Genomic DNA, 13566 nt, shown 5'->3' with positions numbered 1-13566 from the left:
CGTAACCGTCAACAGTCTTATAAATCAAACATGATGGATCGACTTGACATTCGCTTGGTCTTGCTTGGGTCTTTGGAAGTCGCCGGAGTGTACGGGCTGGTAGCCGGAGCAGTACAACACAACGATGTGTTGTTCTACGCAGGTTGCTGGATCTTCGGCCTCTTTCTCTTCCTCCTCGTTGCCACCCTCACCCGCAGGCGCTGACACATATCATTTTTCTACCCTCGGAGTTCGGAGTTTGAGTGCTTCCTCTGTCGACGCTGCAAGAGCTTATAATACAGCGGCAATTCAGTACAAAGGTGTCGGAGCCTATCAAAATGTTGTATAAAATCTAAACCTGTTTTTGACGACAATACATACCCTGACCAATACAGTACACACTCTCCTCAACGTTCCTGTATCAACTTTATCAACTCGCGTAGGCCAAACCGCCCATTCCACTTGCTATGCGCAAAATGTTATAATTACGGGCATATGTGTACACCATCAATGGCGAGGTGCCGGTGGTGACATTCAAAACCAGAGTGGTCGATTCAATACGGGACATGTTGATACTTCCGGAAGGCTGGTGTTCCTCGGGGTTGAGTGCAAAGGAGTACACGTAGATGCCGACCTTGGGGCAACGAGTGTGGTGCCAGTAGGGCTGCAACTGGTTGAAGTACTGGCCGCCACGCTGGGAAATACGGTCAGAGGTGTTAAGCTGAATCTTGGCTGAACCATTGGGACCGTCCACTGGACCATGACCCGAACCATCAGACCAGTCAATCCAGTTGTTGGCAGTGGCGGCGCTGTTGAGCTGCAGCACCCAGATGAGCTCCTTGCATGGGTGGGAAAAGTTAAGGGTCTGACGGATGGCAGAGTTGTTGAAAGACTCGGCTCCAGTGAACTGGAGTTGCTCAATCAAGTACTCGTGAGGGTTGCGGGAGAAGAGACGACGCTCTTCAGAATCCAGGAAGATGTAATCAATGTACAAGGTGGCATCCACCAGGTTGACACTGGACCATCCGCCTGTGGGGGCATTGCTGTCGTCAGTGATGAGCATCTGACTAGCAGGTCGGAATTCGACAATGATACCACATCTTTCGATGTGGTTTAGACTATACCTTAAGCCTTCATCGTGATGGTTAATCACTCAGACCCACCTCCGTCTAGTCGTTGAACCTTCTCCATATCTGTGCGCCGACGACAACGCAAACCGTTCAGACTTAGGAGCTTGGCTGCGGATTGTCCAATCTCTATGCTTTTTACCCTATCCCAGTCTGTTATTCTGGGCCAGTGGGATGTTTCCATCCAACCTTGGTACACAGAGCTCTAAGGAGTTTCCCGCAATTTGGACGTGTCGCAGAACACATCGTTCCACTAGCATCTGGGCTTTTTCATGTGTAGGAGCCTCAATCTCATTTGTCACTCGTGTATCCTACTTACAGAGCGGAGAGATGCTTTTCTACCCTTCGAATTTCAGGTGAATTTACGTTACTACCCCACCTTTCGGTGTATTTGGTTCAAGGGTCTAGACTATACCTTAAGCCGTCGTCGAGCGTGTCAAGTTCTCAGGCCCATCCATTATAGTCGTTGGACGTTCTTCTGTGTTTATATGACATTGAAAACCCAGAAGATTTCGCTGCGGATCGCCCATTTCTACCCTCTGGGGGTTTCATCTACTACGCTGTTACCGTACCCGCGGTCATTATCCGGGGTTCTCGCAATACCTCGCGGTACTGGAGTGGTGATAGTAGCTTTAGGGGGTTCCCGCAATTTAAGGATGTCGCAACCTGCAGACCGGTGAAGATCCGGCAAGAATCCCGGTCTTGGGTTACTAGCATCTGGCCGTGATGACAGGGGCGCAAACGTTTACCCCGCAGAAGAGCCTTTTACTGCAGGCGTGATACTTTTCGAAGCAAAACATTACCTCGTGATCGTTACTACCCCACCTTTCGGTGTATTTGATTCAAGGGACTAGACTATACCTTAAGCATTCATCGAGTTTGTCAGACTCTCCTGCCCATCCATTGTAGTCGTTGAAGCTTCTGTTTCATTTGTTGACAATCGGCCTTAGTTTAGCCGAAAATGAAGACAGATTTGCCTGCGGATTGTCCAATCTTCCACGCTGTTACCTTGCCCGCGGTCATTACCCGGGGTGCTACCTTTCTGGCAGCGGTGGTGGAAGCTTAAGGAGGTTCCCGCAATTTAAGGATGTCGCAACCCAAAGACCGGTGAAGATCCGGCAAGAATCCCGGTCTTGGGTTACTAGCATCTGGCCGTGATGACAGGGGCGCAAACGTTTACCCCGCAGAAGAGCCTTTTCCTGCAGGCGTGATACTTTTCGATGCTATCATGATTATTTAACATCAGTGCCACCAAAGGTAGCGCAAGGCCGGGGGATTTGTTCGAGACTACCTCACCTTTCGGTGAGGTCTAGACTATACCTTAAGTTCTCATCGAGCTGGTTAGACTCTCAAACCCACCTCCATCTAGTCGTTGAACCTTCTCCATATCTGCGGAACCCAATGGTTCCAAACCTTACAGACTTAGGAGCTTGGCTGCGGATGACCCAATCCATTTGCTTTTTACCTGCATCCCAGATTCGTTACTCTGGGCCAGTCCCGTGTTTCCACAAAACCTTGGTACAAATGGCTCTAAGGGTGTTCCCGCAATTTGGACGTGTTGCAAATGACCGAGTCATTCACTAGCATCTGGCTAACAAGCTGAGCAAAGCTGGACTTGGCAAGAGCGCAACCGGTTTTCCTCACAGAAGATCTTGCATCCTATGAGCGGGATACTTTTCGGTTCACAAAATTCAAACCAGAAAATCAAGGGCACGTAAGCCGTAAAGGCATTCAAACTCTGTGCCGGGGTGGTGTTGGCCGTGGTGTGGCCAATCATGATGTCGTAGGTGGCTTCCTTCTCTGCCGTCTGGGTGAGCTCATTCCAAATGGACAGCCACACACCATAGTGCTTGTCAATCGTCGTACCACCAATGTCCAGGTAGAAATCGTCCAATATCACATGGCCGGGTTCATCCACCCATCGAACCGAGGGTGTTCCACCTTGAGTGGTCGTAGAGTTCTTGGAAACAGCCGGGAAGTCCAATTCGAGGTAGGTGCGGTAAATCAAGTCACCATTTCGTGCTACCTGAACTGTAGCCTTGCGGCCAAAATTGACTTGACCGTTGAAAGTCTGTTCCATTGACTCCATCGCAAAATTGGTGTGACGACGATACACCGTCTGGAAGAAGGTGATTTGGGGGTTATTACTGAGGTATATATCCTGCCCCGAGAATGTCTTGCAATGTCGTGTTTCTATTCAACATTTACAAGATCTACCTCGGCTTTATATTTCTATAAAGGATAGAGCACACCTTAAGGGACAAAAGTGTCCCCGACTACCGTCTGCTCGTTGAACCTGTCTCCTAGCTTTATTATTTGGTTTCTGCGGACTGAAGGTAGGCCTTTGCCAATTCAAGCTTCTCCTCCCGATATCCATCTCTCCCCAAATAATGTTAGGAGCTTGGCTGCGGATTGTCCCATCTCTTGCGTTGTTACTAAGGCCCCCGAAAGCGGGAGCCCGGGCGTTCGCCCTGCCCTAGGTCATTACCCCGGGTATTCCGCGGCATTACTACCGCGGAAGAAGTAGCAAGAGCTCTTGAGGAGGTTCCCGCAATTTGGTAGTCTCGCGGGTCAAACTGACCCACTAGCGAGTTATATCATCCCGCATCGCCCCTCACATAGCAAATACTGGATTCGCACTCTTACACTGTTTGCCCAACGAGGTGAAGCGCGAAACCTCCTTGGCAGCTCACTGTTGGTGCCCAAGAATTAAGCACCATAAGCTACAAGTTGAAGAAGCCCACCCGTTGACATGTTTGTTTAACGAAGACGCCGGTCTTGAATTATACGCCCAGAAAAAAATTTATTACGGGTTTCAGGCGCGTAAATTCACTGCGTCCGATTTATTACACGATTCAGTTCAACACAAACACCACGCCAGTTCCAGGAGCCAAAGAGTTCGCACTGTATCCACTACCGTCATACGACACTACCGAAACCGTGGTCACTGACCACACTCGTTGATCCAAAACTACATTGGGTGCCGGCAAAGAAACATTGGAACCCGTATCATTCCACACTCCTATCACTGTGGAGTCCTTGCCATTCAAAGTACCGCGGACACTCGAAACAAAACACCCACCGGGACCACCGGGAAGACTGTTTTGCACCGTTTGGTATGTCGCGCCCACCAAACCATACCAAGGCATGTATTTCTGCATCAAGTTCCCTGATGGATACCAATTTCCGGAAGATGTCATCACACCCCATTGCTGCGATCCCTCCCACGGCTGATCCGCGGCTTCCCAGAATATGCTAGCGCTTAATTGTTGGCTTAACTGGTAGAAAAATAGACGCGCATATTCAATCCCGCCCGCATTGGTGGTCCGCTGCGTATTGTCTTTAAGTCCCCATTCGGACATAAACGTCGGTTTGTTTCCTTTGGCTCGAACCGCATTCAACCACTGGGTAGTCAAACCAAACGAGGAACTGAATGTGTCTTGATCATCCCAATCATGTGCACACCATCCACCAATGCTGTTCACCACATTGCTATTCATAGCGTCGAGATACCCATTGTTCAACGACGCCCCCAAACTGCTGCACACTGGAGCAATGATTTGTGTCGCAATTCCACGGCGAGTCAACTCTGCGGCCGCAGTGACAATGATATTGGCCAAATCCCCGGGACTCACATACGGATCCCATGTCCCGTCGGGCTCGTTAAATAACTCCAAGTAATCCGGAGCCTGTCCCGAATTCTGACAGCTTTGCATCCAAGCACCCACAAACACCCCAAACGCTTGGTCCAATCCCGTGTTGAAGGTATAACTGCCATTATTATTGCTGACAAACACATCCGGATACTGGAACACACACAAAACGCTTTTTGCTCCCATGCCCCGCAGAGTCTGCAAATCCGTCACATACGGGCTCCCGAGGGAATTAAAGTAATTATCGTGATCCGCGGGATTGGTACTGGTCGGAGGAGAGGCATTGGACCAGTTCATGTTCATCTTCACCCGAGCCACCTTGCAATTCAATGTCTTTATCACATTCATCCCATTGGATTCCGACTGCCAAATCATGAAACCCGCACCAATGAAAGGCGCACTCGAACCACTTGCCACCAAGATGGGAGAAGGGTTCAAAGTCAAAGTCGTGGGAGCCGCGGGCGGCGGCGTCAGAGTGGGTGTCGCTGTGGGTGGGGTCGTCGTTGTGGAGTTGTTGGATGAAATGGTTGGAGTGGTGTTGCTAGATGAAATGGTATTGCTGGAGGTATTGATGGAGGTGTTGCTGGATGAAGGAGTGGACTTGCCCGCCGGGGAATGAAAATGCCAATAATCCAACCCGAGAACTCCCACGAAACACAAGCACATCAGACATGCAATCAACACCCCGAGTATAATGACCTCAGTGTCCATGGTCTTTGATTATTCGCGGGTGAAATAAATAGAAATGGTCTGTCCGGAAATATCCGCAACCACACTATGATATCCACCGCCAATGTACACATATCTCGCGGGGACTCCAAGCTTTCGCAACTTGGTCGCATAGGTTTCCATCTCGAATGAAAGATTACACGTCCCGTTGTACGTCATTTGAATGTCGGGACGTGCTTCCAAAAACGCCCACAGTTCTGCCTCAGTGTTGCCACTAAATCGATCATAGGTCGGGTTTCCCATTTGCAGGCAAATGCAATGCAAAGTCCTGCCATAGGACGTTTCAAAACGCGGAATCAGACTCATTCGCTCTGTCATTCACAAACCATGGCCGTTGCTATCTTTGTCACCGAATCCGCCCGCATCCATCAATACTATTTTGCTGCCCACCCCGTCCCGGAATTTCTCACCACACGGGATTTAATCGATCGTTGGTTCAGTCTTGTGGAAGCCGGTGCCAACCATCCCAGCCCACATTGTTTAAACGACACCATCCAACTTTTTCCTTTGCTGTGCGACGCCTTGCGGGAGCTGCCATTCGTGAATTCTACGTGGACGTCATCGGCCACCTGTGAGGAGCTTCAACAGATGTTGGAACCCGTCATTGAAAAATTTGTTGAACTCATCTAAGTATGCAGTGTGATGCCTATCCGGGACTGCAGTTGAAGGATTACCAACACGCGGTCGTCCGGTATTTTCGGCGGTGTCGCCCACGCGGGATGATCTTGTTTTATTCAGTGGGAGCGGGCAAGACCCTCACCGCTTTGACCATGACCCGCTGCTTGTTGGTCGACAATCCCGATATCGACAAGGTCTGGGTCGTCTCTCCTAAAACCCTGAAACACAATTTCGAACAAGAAATGAACAAGTTGGAAGCGGGACATCGTTCGCTTTTCCAACGCCAAAAGTACGCGTATGAAAGTCACCATCAGTTCGTCAACGGGGTTCTCCCGCGTATTCCCAATGCGGACAAGTGCGTCCTTGTCATTGATGAAGCACATCGATTCAAAACGGTCATTGACAAACAAGACCTGGGCATTCAAACGGACGATTCGGAATTTGATGCCGACGACCGCACATTCATGCAATCGGGGTCCGACCTTGACGCACAAGCCAGCAATTTGGAAGAGGAACTGGACGAGTGGGACGGCAAAACCGCCTACCGATTGCTCAAATACGCTTGGAAATTCAAGCACGTCATCTTGTTGACCGGAACCCCGCTAGCCAATGACACCGATGAGTTTGTGAACTTGGTCTTGCTGGCATCCAACACCAAACCATTCAGTCCAACTTACAACCGAAGAACCGTGAGTCCCAGTACCTGGGAAGACACCGGCCTCTTTCGGTCCTTGGGTCAATGGGAGGGTGACTTTAATGTCAATCGACTCTTGCTGCTCTACAAACGCTTCAGGGACTTTAATGTCACATCAGTGGGAGCCGATGAAGTGCGGTGGTGGTTGAAAAATCAATTTACCAATCCCGCGTGCAACTGTCTGATTGCCTTTCACAATAATGATGCCTCGCCCGATTATCCCAGGTTGGACCAACATTTGGTCTTCTTCGATGACCCGGCCTATTTGCAAGAATACTGGAGAGCCATCGGACCCAAGAAGCGCTATTCTGTGGCAGACTACACCAAGCTCCGCCAATATTCAAACCGTCTCCCCACCGCGGGAATCCCTGGGCCAAAGATGAGATGGACCCTCAACAAGATCCGGGAAGTCTTTACCGCGGGAGGCCGCATTGTGATTTATTCCGCATTCAAAAGTTTTGGCGTCGTGTGGCTTCGGAATTTGCTGACTCAAACAGGAATCGCCAGCCAACTCATTTGTGGAACCCATTCAGACCCCGAACGAGCAACCGCGGTGGCCGCTTACAATGCCGGGACATGCCGTGTTTTATTTCTCACCACCTGTGCGTCCGAGGGATTGAATCTCATGAAATCCACGGCTCTTGTCGTTATGGAACCGCATTGGAATGAAGCCCGCATTGCCCAAGTCATTGGCCGCGTTCGCCGTTTTCGGTCTCATGCTGATTTACCACCCGCGGAACGCAAAGTCGATGTGTACCGGCTCATGTTACGATCCCATTTCCCAGCCGAGATGCTTCAACGCGCTTTTGACACTGCAGCCCAATCCATTTTAATCAAGCCCGCTCCCGGTTTGGAATCAGGTGACGAACATGCATTCAGAATTGCCATGGCCAAACGGAACAAAATCAACCTCTTCTACACCATGATTCAAAATGAATTTTCCTTACGCGTCAGCCCGCCAAGTACGGTCATTGATTTGACCGCGGACGACGACGACGACGACGACGACGAACAACAACAACAACCTCCACCCAAACGCCACCGTGGTGCCAGTCCCATCCACATTGACTGACGGAAATGATCGATCCAGTCCACCACCATATTCCCCTCACTGCGGCGGAAAAAAGAATTATTCAGACCCCGCTTTTTCAACGTCTCCGCGGGATTTCTCAAATGGGGCCAGTCTCCATGGTGTTTCCCGGAGCCACCCACACCCGTTTTCAACACTCGTTGGGGGCTTGTCATTTGGCAGGGCTTTATGCTCAACATTTATTTCCACAACAACACCCCTCCGTCATCCGCCGTCTTCGTCTCGCAGCCCTGCTTCATGACATTGCGCACGGACCTTTCAGTCACACCTTTGATCAAGCAGTCTATTCTCAAGTATATCAAGTTGCAGATCACGGCCATGACTTGCATCGTTTGAACGTCTTGAAGTGGTTCGACGGTGTGGTAGACGCTGATGATCTTGAATGGTTGGCGTATCTATGGAGTGGAGATCAATCAGATTCCCTGCCCTACCTGCTCGTCCAAGGTCCCTTTGGTGCCGACCGTATGGATTATTTGCTACGCGACATGCATTACACCGGTCGCCCCGGTGGCATTCAAATAGATCAAATCATCCAAGCGTCGTCTACGGTCGATGGAATATTGACTTACAATCTCAAGGCCCTTTCCCATTTGGAAAACATGCTCATCACCCGGCAATTCATGTTCAATGAAATCTACCATCATCCAGATGGTGATGCGGCCAACTTGGTCGTCTCGGCCCTCCTTCGTGCCACCCGCAAGAAATGGCTACCCGCTTTGCATCAAGCAAAACCATTTTCTCTATTGACCGAAGCCGCCGTTTTGGGCAACGCCTTGACATCGAAATCCCCGCGGGTGCGTCAATTAAGTAATTTATTTCACCGCGGTCAAGTGCCACAACTGGTCTCAGAGACCCAAGTCGACACGCCGCCCAGTTCTCACCCGTCTGAGACGACCGTGCTGCTGCCCAATGTTGTTCCTGGATTTTGGGATCCCGCGGATTTCAAAATCCAATTTATGTCCCAGACCGAAGAGATTCTGTCAGCCTCTGAAGTGTTTGCCCATAGACGACCTACACAGCCTGCTTACCTTGTCCGGCAATACAAGGCCTTTTAAATGGATACGTTTGTACTTTGGTGGGCGTTGGGCCCAAGTGATTTTCTACGGCCAGTAATATAACAAATGACATGCACCTATCGGTTTAAGCGAGGTCCGCGTAAAGGAGAGCACTGTCCCGAAACCAAGAATTTGCATAACGGCTTTTGTCCCACCCACCGTCCCACCACCAACACTGCATCCGGAAGCAGTTCCGTAGTGGCAAAATTAAGCTTCCCCTTCGCTGCCACCGGTCACTTTTTAGCCGAGCAATTCAAACAACGCCTCGCCGAGTTGAAGCTCTCCGACACCAACCGTACGGTCATTCAGAATCGCATCAACCACTACAATCGTTTAGACCCCAACTCGTCCGAAGGGGCTAAAAATGCCACCTGGATTACTACCGCCCTTAAATTTCCCTACAACACTCTGCATCCCTTTGGCTCCCGGGATGATTTGTCCTCCTTTTTAACCACTCTTCAACAAGCACTGGACCGGCATGTCTATGGATTGCAGTCGGTCAAAGAAGAAATCATGTCTTGGGCTTGTCGACGTACCTTGAATCCCAACACCAAACAACCGGTTCTTGCTTTGGAAGGCCCGCCTGGTTTGGGGAAGACTCGCATCATACGCTCCTTGGCCTCAGCACTAGATATCCCTTTTCGTGCCGTCAATATGGGAGGTGTTCATGACGTCGCGTTTTTCACAGGAAGCGCATTCACCTACCTCGAATCCGGACCTGGACGCATTGTTCAAATCATGAATGAAACAGGCGTGAAGAATTGTATCATCTATCTGGACGAACTGGATAAGGTCGCAGTGACTGAAAAGGCCCAAGGCATTCATGGTCTGTTGACTCATCTCTTTGACAAGACTCAGAACATGTATTTTCAAGATACGTATTTGGCCGGACTCGAACTCGATCTGTCTCATGTCTATTTCATTTGCAGCATGAACGACAGCTCTCTCCTCGATCCCATCGTACGCGACCGTCTTAACATTGTGCAAATCCCGCCTCCAAGCTTTCAGCAGAAGGTGGAGATTTGCAAGCAGTTCATTTACCCGGAAATCATTGAAGACGTTGCGTACAACCCTCATTTGGACGAGTCCGTGTTGGTGGAAATTGTTCGGATGCACGCAGATGTATCGGGGTTACGCGGGATTTACTTTACGCTGGAAGACCTCGTGTCCAAATTGAGTCTGTTGGCACACGCCCCGCACTTGCATCTATCGTACAAACGAGACACATTACATGAAACCATTCGCTACATTATCTCTTCAAAGTGCTCCCAGCAGAAACTGGATCATTGTTCTGGCATGTACTCCTAGGTCGACGCGGTGTCTTTCGTTTCTTGCGCGCCGACCGTGGCACCAACTGCAATCGTTGCCGTTCTTGCTTCATTTGTTTGACCTCTTGGGGAGGTTCGTCCCGCGTAAATGTTTTGCTGTATATCCACTCGCAAAACGAGATCCTCATGCTATGTATATCCAAAAGCTCAGAATATTCTGCGTTTCGAAGGACGCACCTTTTCTGACCAAGTACCAGTAAGTCATGCGTTTCTATCTCATCGTTATCATCGTCATAGCCTTGTTGCTGGGTCTGTGGCTAGTCCAATACTATGTCCTCCCTTGGATTAACCGACCTACCCACATCACGATCGATATGATGCCAGACGAAGACGAAGAAGACGACGAACCAGACGGTGTGAAGGAGGTGAACGAAGTGAACGAAGTAAACGAAGACGATGACGACGAAACCGACGACGATGCCGACGAGATTGAAAACCAGGATGAAGCACAATAGCGTTTTATTTTTTCCTCTCTTACATCCAAATGGACTGTCAACAGTATCCTGACGCTCGTCCCTTCACCAACTACTACCCCGAATCCATCACCAACATGAAATTGATGCAACAGTACAATCTCTGCAAGGAATCGGATTTCAAACAGTTCCTGCAAACCAATCCCGATCTCCGCAATCAGTGGCGTCAACAGGCCTTCCAGAACGCGTGGCTTCCTGTAAGCCCAATGGATTTCAGCACCACCTCCCATGGCGGGTGCGGTTGCACTACGGCTCCCAAAAAGGAAGCGGTGAAACCTCTGATCAGCAAGGTCAGCAAAATCATGGAGCCATTCCTGGCCATGTTCTAAAGGCCTCTGCGTTGACCGAGTATTCCAATGCCCTGCGTTTCACGGCCAAATCCGAAACGTCCGAACAAATTTCTCGACCTCCCGTGCTTGTTGCAGACTCTTGGCACCCGTAATGTAGACCGCGCCTGACGTGAAAAACATCACCGACACCAAATGACATTGTCCGTCACGGGTGTGACACCCATCGCAAATACATTTTCCAAACCGGTGGATTTCATGGTGATGGTACAGTCTCCAATTCAGTCCATATCCATTTAAATTGCGTATCGTGTAACCGCGGACCTTCAAGTAATCATAGAGCTCCATTTTAGACACCCGATGGCTCAGCCAGAACAATCCAGACAGATTTTCTACTTGGCTGGAAATCTCCGCTGCTGCAGTCTCGGTTTCAGCCATGGCACTGTAGGCCATTGTAATGCTGTTGCGGTTGTTGGGCAGAGTCACCGGTCCCCAAATCGTATCCGTCACATATCCAATCAGTCGCTTCCCGTAATACACGTCAGAACCCCGAATGTGGATGTACTTGTGTGCCAGGGATAATCGTTTTCTTTCTTGTCCCGGAATGTAATCGAATTGACGGTGTCCCACCGGAACTCCCGAACTGTTGTAGAGCTTTTTGTGAAACGCGCCTCTGCACGCATCCACAAATAACCCCGGTCGAACCATCGTCACTGGTCCAGAATGAAACCAGATTCGAGACTGGTTGTCCATGTAGCCGATTTCCGCGGTCAAAGTATAGATTAATTTAGTTTCCGGCTCGATCCATAGCCCGCAAGCATCGAGTTCTACAGGAATTGTGCACGTTCCGCGTATGGCTTGCAGTCGAGTGACCAGTAGTCTCAGCAACTCGTCAGCTTCGTCTTGACTCTTGACACCCATCATTTGCACCTTGCCAGTCCCAAATAACTTTATATGAATGGAACCATGCGCGTGAAGGGTGAGTTGATTACGAAACCATCTATTGCTTTTCTTTTTCCGCGGTACATCCCCTTTTTCTACAGTCATGCTTCCGTGACTGTAGTGAAGATAGGTGAATATTGAATCACATTGGAAATATCTTGCTATCGTCGTCAGATGTAAGGGCGACACCACGCCCATCACCGTCATCGTAGTAATGGTCAACACGGTCGTCGTTGTCGTTGTCGTCGTTGTCTTTGTCGTCATACAGTTCGATCCGAATTCGTCTTGACGAATTATCCAGTGCAAAGTCTACAAATGGCTTGAAAGGGACATGCGGCCACACCCACATTGTCCACAGACTTTGAAGGAGTCCGCGGTAATGATATATCCATTTTGCATCCCGCGGTGACTTGGACTTGGACCACTTGGACGCATCCATCAGCCACTCTTCCAAACTGTCCTGTGTCATTTGGTCCAACAACACATCCGAGACGCCAGATGAGTCCAACCATTCCCGCATTCCCATATACATGTAAGCCATCCGCTCGTAAAATGCAATATTCTTCATCTCCACCAACGCATGGGCCTCGCAACACCGCGGTTCACACCCGGGATATCCATGGGTCGCGGGACCTCCACATTTTCGACAGCCGTCCATCCGATCCTTAGCCCACAAGTTGGATTTCAACTTCGTCTTTGATTGCACTGGCGCTGCCGCTGACGCTGGCTTCCGTCGGGCGTTGGTTTGTTTCCGCAGTTGCGTCCGCGGGCGGTGCCGGTGGCGCTGTTGATTCTGCTGGTGGCGCTGTTGGTTGTGTTGATTCCGTTGTTTCCGTTGGTATCGTTGGTTGTTCCGCGGTTGGTTGTTCCGTGGGTGCTTGTGCGTCCGCGGTGGTGGTTGATGCTTCCAACTCGGGCTTTTTTTCAGCGTCAGGCTCTTCCTCTGTATCCGACCAGTCGTCGGCACCCGAGTGGACACTGAACGAATCAAATTGTTTGACTTTGTAGAGTCGAGCTTGATGCAGCAACCAATGCAGCTTGAAATCCCTTCGTCCAAATGAAATGCATTCCAATTGCAGCAAGGCAACAATTTGATCCTCTTCCTGGATCGCGGCCATACTCGACGGCTGTTCGTACTGGTTGCGGACCCATGGGTTTTCGACCAAGTCAATCAGCAATTGATTCTCATGGATACGGTTCTTGAAGCAGCTTTCAATCTCGCTCTGACTGAATTCCTTACCGCGGAAATACTTCTTGGAATTGGAGACCAGCATTTGCACCACATGCTTCTCCACGGCCCCAATGAATTCTGCGAACTTGTCATCCACCATCAGATATCCCTGATTTTTGCCTTGCAGAGTAAATTCACACATAGGGCTTTGCACAAACAACAGGTTTGATTTGACCGTTGCATACGATCTCAAGCGATCACCCACCAACTGCAGAGAGCTGAATTCAATGGCTGACACATCCACTTGCTTGTATGGGGTGATTTTGATCTCGGACGCCATTTGGATTCCTGTCCAGAAAAATTTCATGGGTGCGTTCAACTGCACTCGAACTTCAGCACAATTTTCATGTCCGCTGGGAT

General features: G+C 49.9%; 2 protein-coding genes across 2 annotated transcripts; both read right to left on the bottom strand.

Annotated features, from left to right (window-relative positions):
* Nucleotides 1–409: 409 nt before the first annotated feature.
* Nucleotides 410–1170, bottom strand: SmJEL517_g06130 (uncharacterized protein; the record flags this gene model as incomplete). The annotated part of the gene is made up of 2 exons (XM_031172056.1): nt 410–1079; nt 1133–1170. 2 exons carry the CDS (start codon nt 1168–1170, stop codon nt 410–412), a joined length of 708 nt encoding a protein of 235 aa, XP_031021972.1.
* A 1350-nt stretch (nt 1171–2520) lies between these two features.
* On the bottom strand, nt 2521–3195 carry SmJEL517_g06129 (uncharacterized protein; the record flags this gene model as incomplete). Its single annotated transcript, XM_031172055.1, has 2 exons — nt 2521–2636; nt 2781–3195. The coding sequence occupies 2 exons, from the start codon at nt 3193–3195 to the stop codon at nt 2521–2523; spliced, it is 531 nt and encodes a 176-aa protein (XP_031021969.1).
* Between the last annotated feature and the right edge of the window lie 10371 nt (nt 3196–13566).

Source organism: Synchytrium microbalum (assembly GCF_006535985.1).
Source record: "Synchytrium microbalum strain JEL517 chromosome Unknown SmJEL517_scf0079, whole genome shotgun sequence".
NCBI lineage: Eukaryota > Fungi > Chytridiomycota > Chytridiomycetes > Synchytriales > Synchytriaceae > Synchytrium > Synchytrium microbalum.
This window is presented reverse-complemented; position numbering and strand designations above follow the sequence as displayed.